This window comes from Tauraco erythrolophus, chromosome 22 (assembly GCF_009769465.1).
Source record: "Tauraco erythrolophus isolate bTauEry1 chromosome 22, bTauEry1.pri, whole genome shotgun sequence".
NCBI lineage: Eukaryota > Metazoa > Chordata > Aves > Musophagiformes > Musophagidae > Tauraco > Tauraco erythrolophus.
In genome coordinates, this window is record NC_141486.1 from 10,038,869 (window position 1) to 10,054,045 (window position 15,177).

Genomic DNA, 15,177 nt, shown 5'->3' on the forward strand with positions numbered 1-15,177 from the left:
GCTGCGCAGGGCAGCGCTGGGCACAGGACATTTGTTCCTCAGCAGGCAAACGAGAGAGAGCGAGAGGAGCCAACGGAAAAGCCCAATCGCCGGGAGGAAATAAAAGCGCTCGCAAGATAGATCTACAGCTGACAAGCAAAGGCAGATCCACCCCCAGCCTCCCCCCGCAAAGAAAAGTAGGGATGGGAGGCAGACGAGGCGATGGCTCCACACCGTGCTGGAAGCAGAAGCGCAACCTCCTCTCTGGACCGCCGGCACTTAAATCATCTGAACAGCCCCAGTATTAAACGAGAAACCGCGAACACTGATGAGTCAGTCATCTGTCCAGCTGCCAAGTGTCGTGGCCGGGAGGATGTATCACCCGTCCCTTGGCACGCTGGTGTCTCTGATCAAGGCGGGGTGTGGGGGGAGAGACCCAAGGTGATGGCTCAGGCAGAGCTGTGCATGGCCAGCCACACGCAGCCTGCCCTGCCGCACAGAAAGAGATGAAACCCAGCCAGCTCTCAAACTGTCCTTCCAGGGTGCTAAGAGCTTGTCTTTGGTCTCCTTTTGCAAACCACATTTACTAATCTGAACATGGGTACGACACTGCTCCCCATGTCAGCTACAGCTACTAATTATAGCAGATCCGGGTTAAGCTGAAACTTCACAAGGCAACAAAGCCACTCAGAGCTGTAAAGCCAGTGGACAGACACAAAAGGCAAGATCACACGTCCCGATCCTTTGGGTTCTGGCTTCATCAGTGAAATTTATCCGTGCTAGGACAGGAACTCCAGTTTCATAGACCCTTTGTGCAAAGTGGGAAGGAGACAGAGAGCTTGGAAGAGCAGACGTGGTGCCTCCACAGTGGGCTGATTTCTTTGTCCCTCACATGTAACTTTGGAGTGTGAGGCAGGCAAATAGCTGAAAGGCTCCAACTCCTGTCAGCTGTACTTCCAAGGGTCTCACCCAAAGCCTCTCCAACCCCCTCCTGCCACCTTCCCACAGCTTTGCCTCCAGTACATACTGCACAAGTTATACACAGGCAACAGAGCTTCAAACAGCTGACCACCAAATTGGCAATAAGCAGACATCCAGGGGTTTTGCAGAGATGTGATCTGAGGCTCCTCAGACTGTCTTCTACCTTTAACAACTCAAACCCCTGTAAATAAGTTCCCAGCTGAGTCGTTTCCAAAGTCCTGATCAGCTGTTGTTGCTGAGTTTCTGGAAGAGCAACCACCATGCAAAATTTCTGCTGAACGCAGCCCCAGAAGACAATGCAGCTCACTCACTCTCAGCGCTTCCGATGATTTTCACTGATGTTATTTGCCACTTATTTCTATACCCCCAGAGCTTTTCAATTCCTTTAGCTGCCATATGCACACTGCAGCCAAGGCTCAGCACTGAGTAACGCATCCGTGCAGGGCCTTGGGCATCAGGGAGGTTATTCAATGACAGACATTGATCCAACACTTGGTCTTTAAGAGGAATCAAGCCAAACTCCCGTCAATTCAAAGACTCCCCCTGGACTGACCAATATAAGCACAGAAGTTAGCTGACCATCTCTAGCTCACATTACAAAGAAGGATCTAACATTAATCTAATCACAAAAAAAGCCACAATTAAGTCTCTCTTCTTGGAGCTTAACTATGACAACTCATGCCAAAAGCATACCTTCTCCGGGCCACCTCCAGCAAAGCTCGAGCCCAGCTGAGATTTCATATTGCTGTGAGGCCAGGACAGTATCCCAAAACTGGATTTTCAGGGAGAGAAAAAGTACATTTTAAAAATCATCCACTCCCTCATTATAATGCACGCTTTAAAGTGGGCAGCCGGGTGCCAAACTCCAAACGTGGGCGGCTATAATTGCCTTTGAAGGAGACTCACACTCAGTAATCTCCATTGGCTACTAAGTGCCTGTTGAAAGGAGCCCATTGTTTCCTTTCCCGCGGGAGAGGCCAGTGCTCCGGCTGCACAGCCACGGGCACACGGATTGCCATGTGGAAAGGGCACCTTCTCAGAGCCACCACCCAAGCATCTGGCAGGCAAGTCCACCATTACCCTGCCCCCACGGGAGGCTAAGGACACTCAGATCTAGACACAACCATCCTATTCAAACATCAAATGTCTTTTGGGTTTTGGGTGGTGTTGGTGGTTTTTTAAATTCCACGTGGTTCTTTTCAAACCCAATTAATCCACCTCTCTCAGCCTCAGATCATGTGTGATTAATGAAACAAAGCAAATATTTACCCCATCCTCTATTAGTGTTAAGAAATCGTAGTAAAATCCAACTATATCAGTATCTCTGGAAACAAAATTTCTGCTATGTGTTTCCTATCTGAGTTTCTTCTCCCATCTGCAGTAGCAGCTACATTTTGAATATATTCTCTCTTATTCTTGCATATAAAATCATTCATAGTTTTAAAAATTTGCCACATTTATTCTGGATGAAGGTTCAGTAAGACAAATATTACAAGAACCTATTTGATAAAGATGCCTTTATGGATTACCCAGTGACTTTAGGATATTTTGCACATCTGTGTCTTAGAAAAAAGAGCTTCTGCTCTGCTCACAGATCTCCTGACATCGGCACAGAGAATTTGCAACCCTCGTCTCCACCCAAACATAGGGATTCTGAGCTATAGACATGCCACAGCAGCCTGGCTACTTCTTCAAAGCAGTAGTGGTATAAAATAAAAAATTCATGAACAAGCTTGTTTATTGCCTAGCCTTCAAATACTACTGAAAAAAAAATATTAAAAAAAAAAGCCCAAAGCGGTTTATAGCTAAATACAGGACTGCAGCTTTATTTTTATCTTCCTTTTCCTTCCTTCCTCCAGAACCATGTTCCACTACAAACGCACGCTGTAATCAGCATATGGAAACCTCAACACTATTGCACTCGCTCGCTACGACACCGTCTCTCCCCCAGCTTGGCCGGCTCCCCGGCAGCGATCGGCACGCCGGGAGGGGGACACCCAACCGCTCAGCCTCTTGGGAACACGGGAACTGGGATCGAGCCGAGTGGGATCCAAACCCGCTCTCCCTGTGGATCTCTCCTACCGTTAAACCGCAGCTAGGCACAACAGCTGTCCCAGCGCGGCGAACACGCCGCCCCTGGGAGCACGCTCCAGCAGGAGCCTCAGAGCTGCACCAGCCTTGGGTTTCTCTAACAAGATCTCTCACGCGTGGGCTGGTTGCAAGCCCCTTCTTCCCTCGCTGTGTTTTCACCCGGAGCACATGGGAAAGCTACGCTGCTGACAGCACCGTCCCCTCGGACTGGAAATGCCAGCAAAGACCAGCGAGAGCCCCACACACCCTCCTGTGCCAGCGGGGGCTGTGCCTGGTCCCGGGGACCCTGCAGAGCTCGTCACAGGCTGTTTGGGGTCCCACCATCCAAGAGGCAGCTTTGTCTCAGAGGAAACACCACGGGCTGGGGGCTTGTTGTGATGTATTTTAGGATTTTTTGTTACTATTTGTGACTATATATGTCAAAGAAGAGGAAGGACGCAACGCAAGTTCCTCTTCTGCTTCCTTGCATGCTATGCACCACAGAAACCACAGAGCATCCTCCTGCTTCCCACCACAAATCAATCCCAAACTGTGCAGGGTCATCAACAGATCCCCTAATCCTACATTCTGGTACCCTCACGATGCAACTGCCCAAACCTGCCAGGCTCCCTCAGGAGCTCCAGAGCTCGCAGGGACACCCCCTGCTCTGTCGACACCAAAAGTCACTGAAGACCCTCCCAGAAACCCTCCCCTCCTCTCCTCCTTCTAGGGGCTGGGATACCCAAACAGAAGAAACAGCTGAACCTACATTTGAGGCAAACTCTTGCATAACCTACAGCCTAAATATCTCCTCTCCCACTACTCCATGTTGTAAAAGGAGCCAGAGGCACAAGATCCAGCTGGCAGCCGTCTGTCCCAACTCCATCCTTTCCCCAGAAGGATGGTCGGGGAGTCTGGATGCAAGGAAAGCAAGTACCTCATGTTCAATCTCAAAACCCTCTCTTCAGGCAAAGCCACTTCTCCTCATGCTTCGGTACTCAGCACATACTGCAACGCCGCGGCCAGCTGCTGCTGTGCCTCCTGTCACCTCCAGCAGGACGGAAAGGAAAACCCATGGCTGAGAGCAATGGTGGAGCAAGAGTCATACACGGGGACTGACCTTTCTCTTCCCGTTGGCAGAGACATGGGGCTGCAGCCAGAGAGGCAGAGCCAACCTGGCCGCCACTGTGGCCAGGCTAAACCCAGGCTTTTGGGCAGCAAACAGGCGCTGGTGGGGCCCATTTGCTGCCCAGCTCCAGCTGCTCTTTGCTGGCCTAAACCCATTGCAGGGCAGCAGTGTCTAGATTGCACTCAAGGGATGGAAAATGTCTCAGGAGGGCTCTCAGAGCCAGGCTGCCCCAGGACATCAAGGACCCCACTGTGTCCTCTCCTCCCTGCCACAGCGTTTCCCCAGCTGTGGCTGCAGAGCCCAGCCCGGCGTCCTTGGTCCATCAGGGAAGGCAAGCACCAGCCAGGCTCTGAGAGCCTCTCCGCTGAACGAAGCCGTACAGGAAATTCTGCCCTTTCTTTTTCTGTATTTATTAAAATATATACAATCATCTTCTATTTGCTTCTCCTCCCACAGCTCTTATGGTTACTGGGTTACAGTTGTTCCCCCCTCTCTTTTTGTTTTTTAGCTTCTGAGTGACATCCCTGTGGGGTCTCCTAATGGCCTGAGTGCGTGGGGAGACGCATGCTCGGTCTCCAGAGCCGGGCTGGAAGGCAGCAGCCCCCTCCTGCACCTGCTGCAGGCGTTGGCATCGCTCTCCTGGCGAGGAGGGGCCCCAGGCTGGCACAGCAGCACAAGGCAGGAGCAGAGGGCAAAGACCACGCAGGGAAGGAAAGCAGCAGATCTGCACACACGTGGACAAACACAGGTGTGGGCTGGGTCCCACAACCACACGTGCCTTGCACACCTGCCCGGCATCGCTCTTTCCCGGATGCCAACCCCAGCAGCTTCCAGGTCAGGATTTCCCTGCAGGGACATCCCCGTGGAGGAGTCGCAGTGCTCGTTTCAGGCCCAGAGCTGCTCTTCCCAGCATGGCCTGATGGACTTGCAAACTCACTCTCTGATAATGTATGAAAAATTCCTAGAAAAACCAGCACTGAAGCCCAGGCACTAACGTCTTCAGCTTGATACAGAAAAGGAGAATCAGGGAAAGATAGGAGGTCTCTTTCCTTCAACAAGATCATTTTCTCTACTTCCCAAACACTTCTGTGTCCACAAGCAACTGTCTTCCACTTCATTTAATTGTTTTGTCAGCGTCTTGCTACTCGTACGGTGGTCATGGACTTTACACTTTTTTGATTCAAAAATTTTGAAGTGCTCCAATACATACACTCAATATACAAAGTGCTCGGTCTCCCAGATTCAACTCCTGCATCCAAATTTGCACCTCCATGGACAGTTGGACTGTCCACGTCAGGGGCTGCTGTTGCTCAAAACTTCCACAGAGCTGCTGAGCCCGGTGACAAATCCATCCATCGCTTCGCTTTCAATGCGCGGAGGCAATTTAGCACCACAGGCCTCGCGGAAAAATTAGCATTTTGTGTATTTCACATTGAAAACGAACAGGAAGCGTGAGTCAGTGCACAGCTCCACACGCCTTCCCCCTGCTGCCAATGCTATTTTCTAGAAGATAAAAGTAGAAATTGTACCTTCCAGGTCCAGAGCCGTTTTTTCTTATCAGACAACCCTGTATTAGCAGCTCAGCCCCACGTCTCCCCACTCTCTTCTGGCCTGATGCACACGTACGTGTTGTACAACAGGGTAAAACTCACGGAAGGCAAAGCCCCGCTGAGAAACCTTTTCACTCTTCTTTGATCCCAGCAGCAGCACGTCGAGGAGGCCGACGAAGCCATCCGTCCGTGTCCCTGCTCCGCGGGATCAGAGCATCCCGCGGCGGTTCAGGCTGAGCTTCCAACAGAGGCAAAGGTAAACAGGTCCCGCTGATGTCCCGGTGACTGCAAAGCCCAAATGGCATCTGGGGAAAGGAGGGAGGGGAGGCACATCCCACACTCCCTTGGCAGGGCTGCTGGAGGTGAGGGGACCAGCTGCCTCCCCTCAAGCCTGGGCTGGGGCTGCCCCGTTGGTGAAGTGAGTCGGCGACACACCGCCAGGTCTCATCTCTTGCCGTGCCCCTCGTTCTGCAGCCACTGACTTGGTCCAGCGCCATCCCGGCCCCATCCTTCAGTGAGACTGTATGGCAGCCTGCTACAAACCAAAAAACAGCCCCCGACTTCTGGCAGCAAAGAGGTTTCAGCCTCTCCCAAAGAGCCTCCTGGAAGGAAAAGGCGCATATCTCCTCATCTTTGCTCAGCAATATCAAATAGTACCAAAACAAAAAGCTAAGAAAGCATTTGCAGTGGCCAGTGCAGGGAACCAGCCTGGGCTCCAGTGCCCAACGAGCAGCTTCCAGCCATCGCTGCATTCTCTGGGTTTTTGGTTCTGTGAGCACTGTGTCCGTCACGCGCAGACCCCTGCCGTGTCCGTCACCCAGACTCCCGCTGCATCAAACACCAGGGACATGAGCACCAGCATCTGCCTGGGAAGGCCATCAACCCAAGACTAGAAAGAGGAATCCAAGGAGTGCACAAACAGAGCAGTGCCAGGAACAGGCCCTCAATCGACACCCAGGGCAGAGCCAGACCTTTGCAATCGGTTTAGTCTACCATGTAGACATGCAAATAGAGTGCAAATTAGCTCAGATGATCACTTACAGCACAATACACCAACCCCTGCTTTCCTGAGGCCACAGTTCTGCTCCCCATCCCATCGCCCTTGGGCAAGGGTCTCCACAGGTCTCACTCCCACAGCAGGGATGGCTCCTGCCGCAGGAGGACAGGCAGGACCTCACTCACTCTCCTTCCTCCAGAGGTGAAGATTCCACTCCTCACAGGAAGCAAACTATTTCCACCAGCGATCTGCACCCAAGGACAGGATGGACACAACGCTCCGGCCAAGCTCTGCCCGCAGTCACCCATCCAGCCCAGCCCTTCCCACCAGGGACAGGCTCAGGAGCACCCACAACGCTCTTCCCAGCATCTCGGCCACGAACAACCTTGGAAGGAGGGGCAAATCCAAAACACACTCAGCCTGCTGAGCCAAGGTCACTAACCCTGCCGGGAAATTCCTGACCCAGCGATCTCCAGGGCTATTTATGGATTACAACATCAAACTATATCTTCGTTGTAGGAGCTATATGCTGAGCAGCAGGTTCCCCGGAGCACCCAGCCCTGCTCCAGCAAGGACATGACTCTTTTTTCCTTATCACGGTGCTGGCTTCACAAGGCAGCCTGGGAGCACACGCAAGTTTGTGTAAAAGCAGAATCATCCCCGATGCTCAAGAAATCGAGCAACAAGGACTCACGCTGCTGGAAGAAAGACGCCATCCCTCGCTGCGCGGCCCCATCAGCCCCGCTGCGGATTTCGGGGGCTGTGCACACCAGGCTCCCCTGGGAAATCACCCTGCCTTTAATGACAGGGTGCTGTCGCACACAGGGATAACACCAGGCTCATAATTCGTGCCAATCAACCGCGAAAAATCTTAAACCTAAACAGATGATTAAACTGAAAAGAGAGTAATTCACTTGTCACAGCCTCCAGCTCTGTTTCTGGAGTCAGTAGCCAACCCTCCACTATTGCCTGCTTAAGAAGGGCAACAGAATTCCTGTCGACACCACAGCAAGTCTCTACCCCTCGGCAACCCCTCTGCTCCCAGCCAGCAGTTACTGCTCAGCCCGGCACAGCTACGCTCACCGCCCAGCCTCACCCCTCAGCTGTCCCACCCGTCCCTGCTCCAGCAGCTGGCATCCTCAGGAAGGCCAGAAAGCCAAGTGGGTCTTGGCCAGTTATAATTCTCCCACAAGGACCTTTCTTGGCCCCTGCAAATCCTAACACTCCATCACAATCCCACTCCTACCAGTGCATCCTTCTGCAGGCAGCAGCAGCCCTCCTTGCTCTGGGCTAGGAGACCACAAAGCTCACCTCTAGCTAAAGCAAGGCTTAAAAGTCCTTTGTCCTCTTGCTGTTGCCCAATCTGTATTTTTCCTGGGGCTTCCCCTCCCACCTGGAGATCACCTGGGACCCGCTCCACCTTGGGAACCAGTCAAAACCCTCATCTTGGGAGACGATGGTTTGCACACAGGACAATATTGTCCGTGCCCAGCTCTGATCAGAGTGAGCAGCGAGATGCTCCCAAAGTAGAGCTCATTCCTCTCCAGAATCATTATTGACAGGAGCCTATCTGGTATCCCACAGCACGTCAGCCTGGTGGTGTCTCACCCCAAGCTGTTATACCCTCTACCAAATTTGCCGACTTCTGGTATTTTTCAGGCTCACATTAGGAAAAAAAAAAAAAAAGGCTGCAAGATCAGGAAAGTGCTAATTCTGGCAAATGATCTGCTGGGAAAATTCTCCCTTCTGCAAAGCCCCAAACTGCTCTAAGGAGCCAGGGATAAAGCATGGAGAAGAAACTTCTCCGTGCTCCAGACTCCTGCAGAACATTCCCTTCTACTGAAAGTAGAAAATAATAGGGAGACGTGGGAGGAGGAAGAGTCTTTAGCACTGCTCAAGGACACAAAAACTTAGAGAAGCAAAGCCCAAGAGGCAGGCTTGTCAACCTGCCTGCCAGACCACGGATGCGATGGGACAAAGGGAGGGATGTCTCATGGATTATAAAACAGGAGCCAAATGGCAGGGAAACACTGAAGCAAACATATTCTGTGGGGTCCCACAGGGTTCCCTGCTAGTCCGTGGATTCAGAAGTGATGGTGACAACTGCAAATTATCGAGTATGGTCAAACCTAAACCTGACTGTAAAGAATTGCAGAAGGATCTTGCAGCACTGAGTGGTCCCATGATAAAATGCCAGATAAAAATCAGCATCGATAAATGTCAACTAATCCAAAAGGGGAGAGGGGGGCGGAAATCACTTCTTGCACAGACACTAGAAGGTCTCTGCAAATTAGCACTCAGAAAAGAGCCAAAGTCCCACTAGATAACCCAACAAAGCCAATAGTGGACTGTCAGTGGCGGTCAGAGCCCAAAACATTAGGAGAGGCTGTACCACAGCTGAACCCACCGCGGAGCCACACGCAGTTGTGGTTCCCCTCCTCAGAGATGGTACAGCACAGAGAAGGGCAGCGGAGATAACTACGGGGATGCAAAGCATTTGGTTCAGGAAGAGACTAAACAGTCAGGAGGAGTCCTGAGCCTGGTAAGAGACACGATGAAAGGCAGGTGACATCAGAGCAGATGACCAGCGGGCAAGCGCATCACAAGAGCTGCAGGAACTCAAAGGAAAAGCAGCGTGTTTTCTCACAGAGCAGCTGAATCAGAGAAGTCACATCCTCTCGCGGAGGCAGAAAGTACCAACAGGTTCAAGAAGGACTGGGCAAACCCCAGAGGAGGCCTCCATCCACATCTTGGAAGCTCAACTGCTGGGTACAACCTCCAGCTCAGGATCCCGATTTGACAGGCTGCAGTTCAGCCCAGGAGGGGCTGCTCTGCCCCTGGCCCTGTCCCTGGCCACTGCCAAAGGACACGAGGCCAGAGGCACCTGTGCTCAGACCTACTATGGCTCTTTGCCTGTTTTTATTCATGAGAAGGATGAATGAGATGTTCCACGCTCCAGCCTGGTTTGGCATGGATGCAAAAGAAACGCTAACAGGCTCCAAAACAAATTGTGTGCAGCACTTGGGAACCAGGCGTGGAGGTCAGGAACAGGTCGCTGATGGAGAATTGGGAGGATTCAAATAGATGCTGTAAATATTTTTGCAGAGCAGAAAGAGCCTTGAGCACAGGCAATGACCTACTTTGCTGCTCTCCAGCGAAGGGCAACACGCAGCCATGCCAGAACCCAAAGGCAGTTTCTAAGGCGGACGTTCAGCATGTTGGGGGGTCCTTCGTTAAATGCAATAGCAGGGGGGGCCCAAAACCTCTTCCCACTGACCCAGGTGTGCTGGCGGGCGCTCTCCTGCAGCGGTTTCTGCAGCATCACCTGCTGACAGCCCTGTCGAGCCCCGGATTTCAGACTCCTGCCAGAGCAGCATGGTTCCCTTTCCTCATCAGCTGAGGAAAACAAGAGCTGAGCTCCGTCTTATCTCTGCTACACAAACACTCTGAAAACACAGGCTGTTTGGCCCTGTAGTTTTATGGCTCCCTATTGCAATTTCTCCTGGAACAACGAGGCCAGGATCCCCACGGGCAGCTGGAGCAACAGTTGTTGCAATCCACTAGGCTGACTTTTTGGAAGCTGATAAATGTCTAAGCTGGTAATCTTGCCTCGAGGAACTGGTTATTAATTAGCTACAGAGTCTGGTTCAGTGCGAGCTCTGCCAAAGAATTATCTTCCCATTCACTTCCAGAAAATGGAAGACTTCAGAGATGACAAGCAGCTCTCAGCTGCAGGGACCATCCTTGTGCTGAACTGAGACAGCTCGTCTGATGCACTCGAAGTGCAGCAGGAGAGGCCATGGGAGAGTCAACCTGAGTCTGGACGAGAGTGTTCACGCTGAGCAAGAATCTGGTTTAATCAATGCTTTTTTCTTTTTTTTTTTTTTCCCCATTCATATCCTTCCTGGATTCAGATCAACTTTCCCAGGCTCTCTCCTAGAGACACAGTCCTGGGAACCCACCGACCACCTCGGGTTCAGCCAGGACAGCAGGCAAACGTCTGGCTTTGGGCTCACACAGAGGCTTTGACCAGAGCAGCAGAAGGTGCCTGCGGGTATTTTCTACCTTCCTGCCACTGCTCCCAATCTTGCTGTGATTTCCAGGGCCAGAAATTACAATCTGTCCTGGCTGCCCAGTCAGGTGGGACTGAGGACAGACCTCACCATAGCACAGCCCCCATCACGCCAAGCCCTCTCCAGCAGGCACTCCGTCCGCATATCCAGAACTGCCATGCCAGCAGTGCCCCCAGGTCTCTCTGGCCACTACTTTCCAGCCCCAAACCTCAGCTTCTCAAGCACCTGCAGTGGAGCAGCTGCTCCAGCTGGGACCCACCTTCCCCCCACATCCTGCTGCCAAACCCATCGCAGGGTACCCAAACCCGCCCCGTTTGGCACAGGGCATCTACTGTTTGCTCCAGGTATAAACAGCAGCACTGAACCTACGCAGAGCGGTGCAGTCTAGCAGCCAGACAGACCTCCCGTAAGAGACATTAAAAGCAGATATGAGAAAAGTCACATACGTCTAATGCGAAGACGTGACCTTCCTAAACAGCTTTCCCAGGTGTCCTCGAGCGTGTCGTCTTCTTTCACCTTTTTCTTCCCAAACAAGCCATAGCAGCAGGAGATAGTGGATGGAAAAACCAAGTCTCCTCTTGCACGTCCCTGCTTCTCGCCCAGGCCCCCTTACTTGCGCAGGATATTTTTGCGTGAGTCCTTCCATATGGCCGCTCATCCATCACTGCGTCTTCCCGGAGTGCCCTTACATGGGCACGGCAGGGGAAGCAGAGCTGCTCGCCCGAGGAAATCCTGTATTCCCCTAAATGACGGACTAGCTCCTTGTACAAACATTTACCCAGATTTCCCACGAGGTAGGAAAGTAAAATTTAGGCTGTTCGTACCCTCTGGGTGACAGAAATGTGTATTTGCTCTCCAAATATAATTTCAAGTGCTTTTACCGTTAACTCCTTGCTTTCTGACTGGAAGGGACTTTCAGGACAGTTGTCCCCTTTTAAAGAGGGCCAGGAGAAAGCACACGGGCATTTACACCCACGGCTCCACACTCAGGCAACTGAGAAGATGGAATTTCTCTTCAACAGCTTTTAAGCCATCTAGATTTGCTAAGCAAGGGGATAATGGAGGCTTCCATTTATGTTAACAGGGCCAGCCCAGCCGTGGTACCCTCGAACGCTCGGCAGAAGGTACATGGAACGTGTAACACACCTTTGCTTCTCAGACATATCCTGGCTCTCACATCCTTCACACACACCTCTGGTGACGGGTCTCCTTGTCTGCCATCACACCGACAGCTACGGGTGTATGCCTGGAAGCACGGAGCAGAGCCAAGCCCAGGAGTCTGTGCAGGACTCCCCAGCCCTGGTCTCCCCGGGGACGGCGCACCCATCAGACACAAACCCCACGTCAGACACGGGCAGGGCGCTGCCTTCATGGTCCTGCCATCCAAACAAAGGTAAAACCACAGGAGATGAGGAAGAAACTCTTGTAGCAGGCACTGGCTGAGTGCCAGCAGGTTGTTAAACGTGGACGATCATCCACTGAAAGGGGATGTGCACCCCCAGTCCAAGCTGCGGAAGAGGAAACCAAACAGTAGATTAGCCAGTGGGCCCCTGCGGTCATCTAATGGGGGAGACGGTGCTTATTGCTCGGCCTCCTCCTGCTCTTTTCTCTTTAGCCTGTTCACAACAACCGTTTTCTGCTTCTTCAGCTGAACAGCACTGAAAAAACTACATTAGAGACGCAGGCTGCTCCGTGCTGGGGAAACAGGCAGCTAGGAGCAAAGCTGCCGAGTCCTGAGGGCTCCAACCAGCTTGTCCAATATCTCTGGAAGGGCAGCAAAGGGGCTGAACGCAGGCGCAGGCAAGACAAGGCACAGAAAGCAACGGCATTTCAACCTCTCCAGAGCCAGAGGGGGTTAGAAACACATTGAGCTGTGTAATAATAATTAGAAAACAAAGCTCTATTCAGATTGAAAGAGACAGAGGAGAAGACCTTTGGACAAGGATTTTGTTGTTGTGCGTTAGATGAGGATAACTGACCCCGAGCAGTACTGCAGTGCAAGTAACAAGGAGCAATAGCTGCTGTCTGAGCCGAGCAGCTCATCACTCTCCCATGACGCTGGAGTCCGAACCCACCGCAGGCTGCCGTCTCCAGCCTGATCTCTGATCTCCCCCCGCACCAGACACATTTGATAACCTCCTCAAGGACATCATTTCTGCAAACACACCAAGTACAGCTGCAAGATGAGGAAATTGGGTTGGGTGAAGGCACTGTGGCTTCACAGCTCCCCTGGCATGCCCAAGGCAACCAAACCGTGTTCTCAGGAGTCAGATGGTCCTGGTTCCTGAGGCACCACAGTGCCTTGGACGCAGTGGACATCGTGCCTCTGACAGAGAGGGCAGTGGGGGAAATGGTCAGGGACTTCATCACAAACACGAATATTCAAGGATTTTACCAATTACCCAGTCAGTGGCAACGTACTGAAAGTTAGAGACTTCACTAAACAGGCTGTTCCTTCTTTTTCTATCCAGGCTTTTAGGAATAAAAGATGGTGTCCCTAAATGATAGTGAACAGATGTCAACATAGAAAACCCCAGGTGACCAGCCCAGGGCACAAACCCGGCCAAGGTCCTTATCTGCCAAGAATGAATCGACACATACGCTTCGTTTGCTCATTTCAGCTGACATTTGATGAGCGTGACAGTCTGAAGAGCCACACTAGCAAATATAGTCAGATCAATGATAACATAAAGGAGCCATCAGGAAAAGCTGGGATACTTCAGCAACAAGCACTCAGCCCCTTGTGAGACAGGTCTGCTGCTGCCCGGGCACAGAGGCCAGTGGCATCAGGTCCCTGCGATCCCCTCTGAGTAGCTCTTCACTTCTACACCGCAGCCCCTCCCTCATACTGGGCATTATAACTTTGACATAAAAGCGGCCTAAAGCTGGAGCGTGGGCTCCCAGGGAAATGTAGCCTTTTTGCCCACGTTCATTTTAGTCCTCTGGCTTTGGGGTCCCTTCAGGGCGCAGCCAACCCAGCTCTAAAGCACTACCTGACCCACACGCCGCGGAGCATAGCCTCAGTCCGTGCCAGCCACGGCGGAGGGGCAGCATCGACCCCTCTTCCATGGCTGGGAACAAAGAGCTCGGGGATCTCTTGAGCAGCCCCTGCTCAGGCATTTCCATCCTCCCACCACCCCGCTCCCAAGGGGATGCTGCTATGAGGGGCGTCGCGGGGGGGGACCCCAGCCAGGCCTGGAAGTGTTGTGGAAACTTTCTTCCATGGGAAGGGCGGTGGGAATGGCGGGGAGAGGGGCCCGGCAGGGGGGGCACGGCTTCCCCCCGGGGTCCCAGTGGCGGCGTGGCCCCTTTGGGCGCGGCCGTCGGGGAGGGAAGGGGCTCCCCTCGGCTCTGCTCCCCCCCGGCTCCCAGCGACGGCGGCACAGGCAGTCCCCGGGGACAGCCCCCCCACCCTCCCACCGACCCCCCCAATCCCGACCCCCTCGGACTGACCCCCGCCCGCAGCCCCCGTCCCCCCGCCGCGTCCCGCCGCCGGGTACCTGTGGGCGCTGCCATCGTCGTAGACGAAGGAGCGGTTGGTGTAGCACTCGGTACAGACGGCCGCCCCGCCGGCCGCCCTGCCCTCCGCCGGCCCCGCCGGCTTGTAGATCCCCTGCAGGCTCCGCTCCTCGCCCGAGAAAGGCATCGGCGAAGCGGCGCGGGTGCCCGGAGAGGCGAGGCGGAGCAGAGCATGGGCGCCCCGCGCTGCCGAAGGCGCCGGCCGGGGGCTGCCGGCCGCGGGCAGAGCCACCGCCGCCGTCCCGCTCCCGCTCCCGGCCGCCCATCACGGCTCGCCCCGCCGCCGCCGCAGCAGCCCGCGGGCCGGCCGGGCGCTCCGCATGCCGGGGGCGAGCCCGGCGGGGCGCGGGCAGCAACAGGTGCCGGAAAGTTGCGGTGCACGGGGCGGCGGGGGCGGGCGGTGGTGATGCACCGGGCGGGGGCGGCGCGGGGGCGGGGGTCCTGCCCTACGCGCACCGGCGGAGCGGCGCCGCGGCGGCCCCGCTGCCCACCTCCCGCTGGCCCCTGCGGCGCTGCCCGCCGAGGAAGCCCATGGCGCGGAGCGGCGGGGCCGGAGCCGCCACCTCGCTGCTCCCTCCGCCGCCACCGGGGCCCGGCCGGGCCCCCCCCGGCCCCGCCGCTGCACCACGGCGCCCCCTGCCGCCCGCGCCGGCACCTGCCGCCGCCCCCCGCCCCGCGCCCCCCGCCCCGCCCGGGCTGCGGGCACCCGTCGATGCGCCCACCCCTGGCACTGCACCGGGTGCCCCGGGAACGTCCCTGTCGCCCTCCCCGCACGCCTCCCCTGAGGGGGCACTTGGCTTCTTTTTTTTTCCCTTTTTAATTAATTCTTTTTTTTTTTTTTTTAATTTTGTATTTATTTATGTTATTTTCTGCCAGGCC

The 15,177-nt window shown here is 54.2% G+C and overlaps 1 protein-coding gene across 1 annotated transcript in view; it reads right to left on the reverse strand.

Annotated features, from left to right (window-relative positions):
* KCNT1 (potassium sodium-activated channel subfamily T member 1) overlaps positions 1–14,425 on the reverse strand; it is a 77,684-nt gene extending 63,259 nt beyond the window's left edge. Inside the window, exon 1 of the mRNA XM_086625079.1 lies at positions 14,280–14,425. Within this exon, the coding sequence (XP_086481205.1) occupies positions 14,280–14,425 (146 nt within the window). The remainder of the gene's footprint in view (positions 1–14,279) is intronic.
* Positions 14,426–15,177: the final 752 nt, after the last annotated feature.